Genomic DNA, 12,366 nt, shown 5'->3' on the forward strand with positions numbered 1-12,366 from the left:
CATTGTGGTTCCGTTCCTGGAAACCCATTACATACCATAAAATACCGAAATTGATCACGAAAATAAATTAAAATTACCCTAACAAACATTTATTGAAACTTTACATTATTTTGTATTCTTGGGTCTTTCGGTAAAGCCACGTAGATTGAAAAATATATAATAAAATAATAATAATTAATATTATTTTTTATTATTTTTATATAATTTTTATTATTTTCCTCATTTCTTATTATTTGATTTATCTACGTGGCTTTACCGAAGGACGCAAGAATATTAATTCCTGCAGTCACGAAAGCTTTAAGTCAAGATTTAACATTACTTTTACAAACATTTATTCAGTAATAACAAACACATTTGAAAATCCTTCAGTACTTTTCTGCACATGCATCACATTTCCTCTTCTCAGACATCGCGAAAGGCGAACATTTTTCAAAATTTGAAGAAAAGCAGGGATGAAAGACGATAGCCAAGAGTGAGTGGCAGCCAGAGAATGGAACGTGTCCAAGAAGATGTTAATCGAGGAGATGGACTAATTCAGCTCACGTGCAGGTGCTAGATGGATTGTTGCATTACAAGATCATGAGAGGTGGTGGTGGCTTGGGATAGCCTTCATCCAGCAGTGGTGCGATCATGACTGATGATGATGGTGATGATGAAAAAACGATTTCTGTCAAGCGGCAACTGTCCTGACCAAAGTGAGTTATCAGTTCCCTCATGACTGACCACAACGGGTTCTTTAGCCCACGAGTTGTCACATTTGATCTCTCAGTTGATCAAAGGGCGAACCCTTTTCACAAAGCGACGAGCGGAATAGCAGCGCTTCTTCTTTCGTATGGCAGCTGATATAGATGCAGAGCAACAACTACAATTTCACACACAGGTGGTCAAGCCTGACAACCGTGTCAGGAGCAGCAGCAGAGTAGTGTATCACTTATGTCTCCTTCGTGTTTGTGCATTGGGCATTGCATCATTTTAAGTTGTATGGTTTATTCTACATGGCCACAGTCGTACAGTGGAGAGTTTAAAATTTTGCATTTGTGCATCCAATGTGAAATTAAATCCACAACAAACCATCTGCCATGGTTTGTGTTGATGCGGTTTATGGTGGACCATGAGCTTCATGGAAGATCAAAACAAGGGATCGTCTGCGTTGCATCTTTCATAAGATGTTTGTTAGTTCTTTTGAACTCCAGCTTTCCAGGCTCCATCAGGGTTGAATTCACATTGTTTCAGGTTAAATGCATGGGTCCAAAAGGACCTGCGTGACTTCAAGTGATGACTAGGGGCATTATTGAGGTCCTGATGAATGGGAAGGGGACTGTTTTCCTCGATTCCCAGGACTTCCCGGAGGGTTGCGGTGGATGGGTGGGACAGAAATTTGTGACAGCATAGGCAGCCAGGGTGCTGGGGTCGACTTGAGGGTTCCATTGATACACCGCATTGCATTGTTCAGTGAGACATCAACAAGTTAAACAAGGGCAATGATTAATCAAGGACCCGAAGACTGTGTGTGTGTGTGTATGGTGAGAGGTTTTGTAGCAGCGCACTGCAATACAAACCCAGTGATGATTATCTGAACCAGTGTTGGGCCTTCCCTAGGTCGAATTAAATCTCAAATGAGTATCTGGCACGGTGTGTAAACAACAGCACTGGGAATACAAATGCAACTGGGTGTGGTACTGGCCACTCACCCCCACGCGTGCCGTGTTGGTGCTAACTTACAGAACTTGCCCAACAATCTCTTAAGTCTTGCCGGTTTGCTGTGCTGTATTGGCTCTGCAAGTCTCTGATCCAGCAGTGTGCATGGTTGCTGGATCACGCAAATGTTGTGAAACGCTTTTCCCATGGGTGTCATTAAGATGCCGTACAGCAAAAATGTAGACTCCACCTGTTCCGTCTGCATGAGATCAAGTGTTTCCTCCTCTTACTCTTTGGTTGTTTCGGTAAAGTCACGTAGGTAAAATAAAATAAATGAAAACAACAAAATTAAATCACGACGTTTCGGAGGCAACACAAGCTTCCGTCTTCAGGTGGAAACCGTCACAGCAAAATTGCTGTATCAAGTGAAGAGAGCTCTAAGAGACCCGAGATTATATACAGGTTAAGGGGGGGGGGGCAGGAAGGGCCGTGGGGGGCGCTAAGTTAAGCCACCTTTTGTTATGCTGCAGGGGGTTAGGGGGACGGAGAGGCGATGGCGAGCAGTGATCGAAAACGAGCGCAACCAAATGTAAGAAATGGAAATGGCTGTACAATTATAAGGCAGCTAAAGTTTGACTTGGTTAATGACATCTTTCCAATGATTGCTCAATTTAAAACCATCCTCTCGGTTGAAGTTGTGGCTATGTTTGTATATCTGGATGGCTTCATGGACAAATCTTTGGTAGTATCCAGGAGGTTTGCAGAGTATTTGGTACCGGAGAAAACAATATCATGAGAACCTGCTGTGTTGAAACAATGATCAGCTACGGCCAAAGAATTCGTTCTGCCGTGTTTCAAATCTGATTTGTGCTCCGGGGTACTGTAAGTCAGGAATGACATCCTTTACGGATGGGATCAGATCACGGATTTTGTGTACTGTATTGAACCGGACTTGGATCTTGTGTTTGTTTAGAATTTTGGAAATCTTTTTGGTAACGCCTGCTATGTATGGCAACGTGATGATTTTGATCGGATTCTCAGTGGGTTGTTTCTGTATGGTGGGAGAAACAGCTTGGCGGATAGTACGGTCAGAGTATCCATTCATCTTGAGGGCCACATGTACATGTTTTAATTCACTGGCCAGGTGGTGTTGGTCAGAAATGCAATGAGCCCTATGGTATAGTGTTTGATGAGGGAATTCTTTTGAGCCGGGTGGTGGTGGGAATCAGGCTTCAAGTAAGAATCTGTGTGGGTGGCCTTCCTATAAACAGAATGTCCCAAAGAGCCCATCAGGCCTCCTCTCAAACAGAACATCCAAGAATGGCAGCTTGCCATCTTTCTCCACTTCCATGGTGAATTTGATGGATGGGTGTCTGTAATTTATGTGGTCTAGAAAATGGATCAATGCTGGGAGGCCATGTGGCGAAATGACGAAAGTGTCATCCACATATCTCTTCCACAGGAAAGGATGAAGGGTGCATGTCTGGATGGCGTCTGATTAAAACTTCTCCATGTTTCCTCCTCGCCCGTGTAGATTTTCTCCAGGTGCTTCATTTTCCTCACACTTATAAACGCTCGTTAATTGGCCGATAACACCTTAATATATAGAGGACCACAGACCTTGGGCAATTGTTGGCTCCGGCTCATCACGTGGCTGCCTTCCTGGTTGTCGTTCCTCGTTCCGGAGTCGTTCTGTCTCTGTCTCTACACGAGTATGCGAATGCTGTGCGGCGTGTTACAAGTTGATACTATTATTATGAGTTTATATGGTGTACATATGTGTGTGTGCATGTGTGTCTTTGTGTGTTTAGAGTCAAACAGGTGGTCCGTGACGCTAGACCCCATGGATGCTGGGGGGCCGTTCTCTCTCAATGCCACCCAGTGGAGCCCTGTCAGGAGCAGCACTGGGGGGGAAGTGGCAGAGTTTGTGATCAGCGACATCTGGTTCGGAGAAGTGTGGCTTTGTGGTGGGCAGAGCAACATGCAGATGACTGTACAGCAGGTAAAGAGGTTTCGCTTCATCCTAAACCACTGCCCAGCACTTTTCCCCTCCACCCACGCTGCAGATAGTGCCCGCCCCAGCCACCATCACCCTCATTCGCTGTGACAACATAATAGCTATGTCTATTCTCCCCGTGTCTCTGTATCTGCATGTCCACATGTCTCTGTGTCTGCGTGTCCTCATGGCTCTGTGCCTGTGTGTCCCCATCTCCCTGTGTCTGCGTGTCCCCGTGTCTTTATGTCTGCGTGTCCCCATGTCCAGGTAGAGAATGCAAGTTGGGAGCTGGCTCAAGCCGCCAACTTCTCTCTCGTCCGCCTGTTCGCTGTCTCCTTGAATCATTCGCTCAAGCCCCTGGCCGACTTCACGTCGGTCGCACTCCCCTGGAGTCTCCCCACAGCTGGTGAACGTTCATGATTAACTCATCACCTCTCTGAGTTTGACACGGACAGTCCAAAGATTGACACCTGTGTGGCAATAATTAAATTATATTGAGATCCGGTACCAGTATTGTGTTGAAATATATCGCAGCAAACTACAATGATTATATTATCGACCGCAGCTGACTGAGAAGTGTCCCGGTTTCACTCAGTGGAACGGACGGTGAACTTGTTTTTTGTGTCTATGGGACCCTTTGTGCCGGTATCAAGGTGATAAAAACAAATCTAAGACTTTACTTGAAGGCACATCCACTCCCAGGCCATCAATTGTGCAACCATTTTGCTCTCAAAAATGTGCAATGCATTCACACTAACAGCCAACGTTGGTGGTGAATACCTCTTCTAGGTAGACTAGCCCCTAAATGAGTCCTTGGGGCAGTGTATAAATGTCACCATAAGGCGTAAAGGCGTAGCTGGGTGTGGTACTGGCCAACCACATCATGTGCCGTGTTAGCCTTAATAGGTGCTCGCTAATGGAACTTGCATAACCAGTCTTTTAGAGGTTACACGGGGAATCTTTGTCTAAACCTGTGTATGTCTGTCTCTCTGTGTGTCTAGACCGTCTCGGTATGGGAGACTACACCGTCTTCTCAGCCGTCTGTTGGTTCTTTGGTAGGAACCTACACCTCACTCTGGGGGTCCCCGTGGGGTTGGTGCAGTCCTGCTGGGGTGGCACCCGCATCGAATCCTGGTCCTCACCCCGAGCCCTGGCACACTGCGGACTCAACGCACAGCCTCAAAGCAAGTATGTGTAATGGAGAAATGCATGGTCTCACACGGAAACCCATTGACTTGCATAGAGACCCATAGACCCGCATAGGGGACATACAGACTCACAGAGTCTATGGGTGATTGTTTAAAGGCTATTTGCCATGTCGCTCCAGAGCCAAGCCACGATTCTTTAGCCTCACAATACATCTGCATCCGACTCAGGGCCAAGCATCACCTCCACGCATCTCCACTCGTTCACTGCATGTGACGTCGGCAATACAGCTCAGTTTTGCAGTGGAAAAGAGTTATCAGAGGCAACTGAATCACTCATGGTAATTGACTATTTTAGGACGTTGGACCTTTTGCTGACATTCAATTAAGTTACCAAAATTGCAATTGAAATGTTCATATGATATTTTATTATCTACTGTACGTCAGGGAGGACCAAAGTTGTTCAACTTCAGTACACTCACTATAAGCCTTTTATAGTCTAATTGTGTTTGTAAGCTTATCAGCATGGTACTGGCAGACACCACCTCATTGGATGCTGTAACGGCATTCATAGGAGCTCGCTAACACCATTTATCCGAAAAGTCTGTGTATACTATACCAGGGATCTCTGTCTTTTAATGTAGTGCTCAACAGGAACCAACAGTGCTGTGGAATGCAATGATTAACCCTCTGCTCAATATGAGCCTCAAAGGGGTCATCTGGTACCAAGGTCAGTGACATACATTAACACATAAACGTAAATAAAACAACAGCTGCCATTCGCCACTTAGTGGTGGTGAAGTCACCACGGCGCTTCTGCTAGGCCAGGTGCACTTTGAGACTATCACAATAATGAGGCTCAGTGGACAGATGCAGGCGCCATGGGTTGATTGAGATGACTGGCAGATGCACCACCTGTGCCCCCGAATGTGCCAACTTGCTGCATTTTATCCATCCAGTATTTTGCTTGTTGTTGTGAGCATCACTCTTCCTCCCTCTGTTGTTGGAAGGTGACTGCATTCAACTACCCATGAGTGTCATTGATAATCACGTGCAAAATATAAACTCACTACTCTACAGGACGTCTGGCAAAAATATTAGCGAGCTGTAGCACGTGTCGTGACAGGTACTGCAAGATCCGACCGTGTCCGCCCAGTACTCACCGAGCTGCATTTGTTTCTGGTTGCTGAATGAATACATTCCACAAATGAGCCACAATACCTTGCTGATCTCATCAAGGGGCATAAACCATCATGCTAACTTCGGTCATCCTCGCAGCAACTTTTGGCTTGCCATCGAACAAAGATGGTTACCGCATCGCGAACTTCAGATGCGCTTCTGCGGTCGTCTGGACCGACCTTTCAATATTAGGAAGCCACTGCAGCTATGCACTTTTAAATCTAGATTGAAAACTAATTTTTTTAGAACTGATTTTTGCGTTTAGTTTGTTGTCCTTCTCCACACCTCCGATGACCATGGTTGGCTATGTACGGTGCAAAAGAAGTTCAACATACATACATACACGTGCCACTGTAGATGCACATCTATATTCCTTGTTCCTTGAGCAGGTGAAAGTAACACTGGGTACAACACTGACCTCTACAACTGCAGCTTCCCGGCCATGATTAACGACTGGCGTCAGGAATTCTACATAGCCACCAATGGCAACACAGACCCGCTTCTGCCTTTTGGATATGCGCAGGTGAGAATTTAAACCATCCAGCAGTGGATTAATCATGGCTGGCATATAACGATCAGCATGATTGGGATGTTTGACTTAATTACCATGGCTGAAAAAAGCTTATCCTTTAAGTCAGGGGTCGGGAACCTATGGCTCGCGAGCCAGATGTGGCTCTTTTGATGATTGCATATGGCTCGCAGATAAAACAAAATATTCTCACTTGTTTTAATCCATCCATCGATTTTTCACTGCGCATGTCCTGTTCAGGGCTGCAGGAGCAATTGTCCATTATTTTAATTGGATGATACTGGCCTACGTTTGCCGTTGCTGGGTAAAACAGGTAAACGCCCCCTTTTGAATCAGTCTGAGACTGCGTCTGCTCGGTCATTAGCTCAAAGCTAACCCTTCGACGAAGAAGATGTCGAAAAGAAAAAAAGACGACGAGTATCGTACATTTCAGGACGAATGGACCGAAGAATTCGCCTTTGTGGAGAGAGCGGGTTCTGCGGTGTGTCTAATTTGCAATGACAAAATTACATCGTTGAAACGGTCGAATGTAAAGCGGCACTTCGACACGCGCCACGCTACCTTTGCATCAAAATACCCTGCGGGAGACAGCAGAAAGAAAGCGTGCCAAGAGCTTCTGAGCAGGGTGCAAGCTAGCCAGCAGCAACTCCGCGTATGGACCCGGCAAGGTGACTATAATTCGGCTAGCTTTGCTGGTTCTTTAGCAATAGTGAGGAACGGAAAACCATTCACAAATGGCGAGTATGCTAAAACGTTCATGCTGGATGTAGCCAATGAACTTTTTGATGATCTTCCGAACAAAGACAAGATAATCAAACGGATACAAGACATGCCTCTGTCGGCAAGAACTGTTCATGATCGTACCATCGTGATGGCAAACAAAGTGGAGGAAACGCAAGTGAAGGACATAAATGCAGCGCCGTTCTTTTCTCTGGCTTTGGATGAGTCAACAGACGTGAGCCATTTGTCGCAGTTCAGCGTGATTGCAAGATATGCTGTTGGTGACACACTGCGCGAAGAAAGTCTTGCTGTTCTGCCATTAAAAGGGTCCACAAGAGGTGAGGATTTATTCAAGTCTTTCATGGAGTTTGCTCAAGAAAAAAGTCTACCTATGGATAAACTTCTCTCAGTGTGTACTGATGGTGCTCCGTGTATGGTGGGGAAAAACAAAGGATTTGTGGCGCTTCTCCGTGAACATGAAAATAGACCCATCCTAAGTTTCCATTGCATTATACACCAGGAGGCACTTTGTGCTCAGATGTGTGACAGGCAGTTTGGCGAAGTGATGTCGCTGGTCATTCGTGTGATCAACTTTATTGTTGCCCGAGCCTTAAATGATCGCCAGTTTAAAACACTGCTGGATGAAGTTGTAAATAACTATCCTGGTCTGCTTTTGCACAGCAATGTGCGTTGGTTGTCAAGAGGGAAGGTGCTTAGCCGTTTTGCGGCTTGCCTGAACGAAATCCGGACTTTCCTTGAAATGAAAGGCGTCGGGCATCCTGAGCTAGCCGACACCGAGTGGCTCCTCAAGTTTTACTATCTCGTAGATCTGACTGAACATCTGAACCAGCTCAACGTGAAAATGCAAGGCATTGGAAATACAGTGTTATCCCTTCAACAAGCTGTATTTGCTTTTGAAAACAAGCTGGAGCTTTTCATCACGGATCTTGAAACAGATCGTTTACTACATTTTGAAAAACTGAGCCAATTTAAAGATGCATGCACAGCAAGTGAGCCCATTCAAAACCTTGATCTCCACCAGCTAGCTGGCTGCACATCCAGTCTCCTACAGTCCTTCAAAGCACGCTTTGGAGAATTTCGTGAGCACACTCGTCTTTTTAAGTTCATCACCCATCCAAACGAGTGTTCACTGAACACAGCCGACCTGAATTACATCCCTGGTGTCTCCGTCAGAGATTTTGAAGCAGAAGTGGCTGACCTGAAGGCCTCAGACATGTGGGTGAATAAGTTCAAGTCACTGAATGAAGATTTGGAAAGAATCACACGACAGAAAGCGGAGTTGGCGAGCAAGCACATGTGGACAGAAATGAAAAAACTCCAACCCGAAGACCAGCTGATTCTCAAAACTTGGAACGCGCTTCCTGTCACATACCACACACTGCAGCGTGTGAGTATTGCTGTATTGACCATGTTTGGATCTACGTATGCATGTGAGCAGTCATTCTCACATCTTAAAAACATCAAGTCCAACCTACGATCACGTTTAACGGATGAAAGCCTCAACGCTTGCATGAAGCTTAACCTCACCAAGTACCAACCCGACTACAAAGACATCAGCAAATCCATGCAGCACCAGAAGTCGCATTAATGTTGAGTGTTATAACAACATTATTTAAAAGAATAAATTCAGAGGCTTATTATACTGACATTTAGTTGAATTCACTTTTAAAATATATTATATGGCTCTCACTGAAATAAATTTCCAAATTTTTTGCTTTCATGGCTCTCTTAGTCAAAAAGGTTCCCGACCCCTGCTTTAAGTGCTTGTTTTTTTTTACCAACTTTTGGGAAACTCTTTCATTAATGTGTTTGGATTTGTCAAGGGTGTCTCTAATAGCAATGCAACTTTACACTAAAGTTTGTATCATATTGGACCATCTTTATCAGAATTATCTCTCTCTGCCCATGTTTATCTCCCACGTCTCATTTAACATCTTTCTCCCCTGGTCTCTCTCCTCGAATCTCTCCATGTCTTTTCCTGTCTCTCTCCCCATGTCGCTCAACATCTCTCTCCTTTCTCTTTCTGCGTAACTCCTCATATCTTTCTCCCGGCGTCTCTCTACCATTGTCTTTAGATCTCCACCAGTGACCCAGATGACAACACAGACTCGTATCCACGCATTCGCTGGCATCAGTCTGCAGACTACGGTTTCTCCCCTAACTCGCGAATGCCCAAAACCTTCATGGCCGTGACCATCGACTTGTGTGACCGCAACTCCAACTACGGGTGGTGAGTGGCTGACTCAAGCATCGTGGTCCCTGACTCCTCTCCCTTTCCTCTTTCCTCTCCTCCTATCTAGTCAGCCAACCGGCACGCCTGTATGACATACAGACTTCATAGAGTGCACTTCAAGTATGCCCTTTAAAGAGCAGATGTCAGAGGCTAGCCGGCCTGTAGGAAATGCGCAGGACTTTCAAAATTATAACTATCCGAGACGCGAGTGGTAAAGTGCAGATTACAAGAGAAGTTAGCCGTAATACAGGTTTTTTTTGGGTTAGATCATGTAAATATAAATGTGTTGTTAAACTCGCCACCACCCAACACAGCCAACTAGTAAGGGTTATCACGTAAAAAGAACATGCCAATTCGTCACTAGTACAGCACACCGGTGTGTTGGAGAGCCAAGCCACAACATTTACAATCTGAGTACGACGTTTCGCCAGTAATTACAACTAGCTTCATCAGGCGACAGCCAGATTTGTGGACAAGTCTAACTGTTTCATCTCCATATATATAAAAGGCAAAATTGTGAATGTGTGTGTCTGTTAAAAATGTTTAGCCTACTTCCCAACATGCAACAAACTTGAAATTTGCCATGTGGGTACTTTCCAGACTGTACACCATGCAAAAATTATAAAAATACACTTTTGTTTTTTTTCGGGGGGGGGGGGAGCTCAATAACGCATATATTTTTTTCACGGCAAGTGAGCTGTGACGTCAAATCTGTCACGTGACCCTCGCATGTGGAAGCGTAACGCATTGTAGTGTAGCGGTTAGCGCGCCGCGCTATAAACCCGGCGACCTGAGTTCGATTCCCGCTCACGGCCACCACTAGTGACGATTATTTTAACCAGTCCTCGGCCTCCCCTTGGTCGATTCAGCCTCAAACGAGTAACTGGTGTGGTGTGTGAACATCGCCACTGGGGAGACAAAGGCGGCCGCCCGTGGTGAATCCAAATCCCGGGTGAAGCCGGGTAGTACAGCTAGTTCCTTATATAGAGGCGTAGATGTGGTGACCACACTTCTGCGCTCTTGCGCAAATTGGGGGGGGGGGGATTAATGATTAATCGTGCATTATGCATGTGCGTTATGTGAGCCCATTGATCTTGTCCTTCCTGTCCATTGTGTGTATTAAAATAACCGTACCAACGGTAATCCCTATTTAAGTATGGTGGCCTGTATGGGCATGCATTGAAACAATGTATTATTTGATGATTCGATTCCACGCAGCACTAAGTCAGTAGCTATCCGAATGGTTTAAATTATTTTTATTTATTTCAATTTCGATAGATTCTCTAATTAGTCTTATCCAGTCGCAGCTAGTTTTGCACAGAACTTCAACATTATCATAATCATTTGAGTGTCCTTGTTGGCATGCGTGTTCTGCTACTACTGACAGTTTTATTTGGGAGTATTTAATATTTCTCTGATGTTCTTTTAATCTCGTGCTGATCATTCGTCCTATTTGCCCAACATTACATTTACCACACGTGCAGTTAATCCTATACACACCTTCTGTTGATAGCTTCGGTAATACATCTTTTGTACCAGATATTAATTTCTGTATTTTATGTACCATGTCAAATCTGACTCGGATGTTTTGTTTTTCCAAACATCTGGCTAGTTTATCAGTTACTCCTGCAATGTACGATATTTTGTTTTAATTACTTGGACAGTTTCAATGCTCGTGTTATTTTATTTGGCTTTGGCATTCAATGCCCTGTTGATTTGTGGATCATTGTAATCGTTCATTTGCAGCGCTTCTTTAACATGTTTAATTTCACTTCTCAGACTATCACCATCTGACACTTTCTTAGCCCGATGAATGAGCGTCTTGATAAGAGCAGATTTCTGTGCGGCGTGATGGTGTGACTGCATTCAGATAGGCGTCAGCGTGCATTTTCTTTCGGTAAATACCGTGTTAAATCTTGACTTAAAGCTTTCATGACTGCAGGAATTCATATTCTTTGGGTCTTTCGGTAAAGTCACGTAGATAAGTACAAAGAAATAACAAACCCCCCTTTTCCTTATGACGACCGCTTGTGTTGCGATTGAAACGTTGTAGTTTTTAGTTCTTTTTGTTTTTTCTTTGAACCTATCTACGTGACTTACCGAAAGACCCACATAATCTGAAATGCTGTGTTATTTTGCCATTTCCACTACGTCCGAGCAGAATATCCAGAAATGGTAGAGTTCTGTCAGCTTCCACTTCCATGGTGAACTGGATGGATGGGTTTTGTGTGTTGAGATGATTGAGAAATTAGTTAAGTGTATCTTTGCCGTGTGGCCAGACCACCAATGTGTCATCCACATATCTAAACCAAGCAGAGGGTTTTAGTGTTTTTGGAGCTATTGCTTTTGTTTAAAAATTTCCATGTTCAAATTCGCTATCACGGGAGAGCCCATTTCTGCTCCTCCCTTTTGTTTATAGACGTCATCTTTCCAAAAGAATAGGTGTTCTTTAGACAGTGTTCAGCTAGTCTTGGTATATCTTTTTATTACCAGTGTTGAGTAATTTAATTGGCTTGTTGACCGGAACTCTCGTGAACAGAAAAGTCACATCAAAACTTACGAGAATACCATTAGGGTTAAGCTTATTATCTTTATACTCATACTCTTTGGTTCTTTCGGTAAAGTCACGTAGGTAGAAAATAATAGATCACGACGTTTCGAGTGCAACACAAGCGACCGTCATCAGGTGAGACAATCACAGCAGGGAAACTGCTGAAGCAGGCGAGACCGCTGGCATGACAAGAGGCTCTATAGGTAGGGTAAGTGGGCAGTGCTAGAGATGGGAGAAAGAGGTGGGCGGGGCTAGAGATGGGAGAGAGAGAGAGGGGGGGGGCAGCAAGATCGGTGGTGGCCGGAGAGCTCGCCAGATAGAAAAATAAAAAAAATCACGACGTTTATCTTAAAT

At 44.6% G+C, this 12,366-nt stretch overlaps 1 protein-coding gene across 2 annotated transcripts in view; it reads left to right on the plus strand.

Moving 5' to 3' along the window:
• Positions 1-12,366, plus strand: part of LOC116949462 (sialate O-acetylesterase-like) — a 33,375-nt gene that overhangs the window by 13,480 nt on the left and 7,529 nt on the right. For both annotated transcript variants that reach the window (XM_032966835.2, XM_032966834.2), the window contains exons 4-9: positions 3,450-3,640; positions 3,902-4,040; positions 4,636-4,822; positions 5,424-5,509; positions 6,348-6,481; positions 9,304-9,458. In XM_032966835.2, the coding sequence (XP_032822726.2) occupies positions 3,450-3,640; positions 3,902-4,040; positions 4,636-4,822; positions 5,424-5,509; positions 6,348-6,481; positions 9,304-9,458 (892 nt within the window). The remainder of the gene's footprint in view (positions 1-3,449; positions 3,641-3,901; positions 4,041-4,635; positions 4,823-5,423; positions 5,510-6,347; positions 6,482-9,303; positions 9,459-12,366) is intronic.

The sequence above is a fragment of the Petromyzon marinus genome, chromosome 36 (genome assembly GCF_048934315.1).
Source record: "Petromyzon marinus isolate PM22_M1 ecotype Great Lakes invasive population chromosome 36, UKy_Petmar_22M1.pri1.0, whole genome shotgun sequence".
Lineage (NCBI taxonomy): Eukaryota > Metazoa > Chordata > Hyperoartia > Petromyzontiformes > Petromyzontidae > Petromyzon > Petromyzon marinus.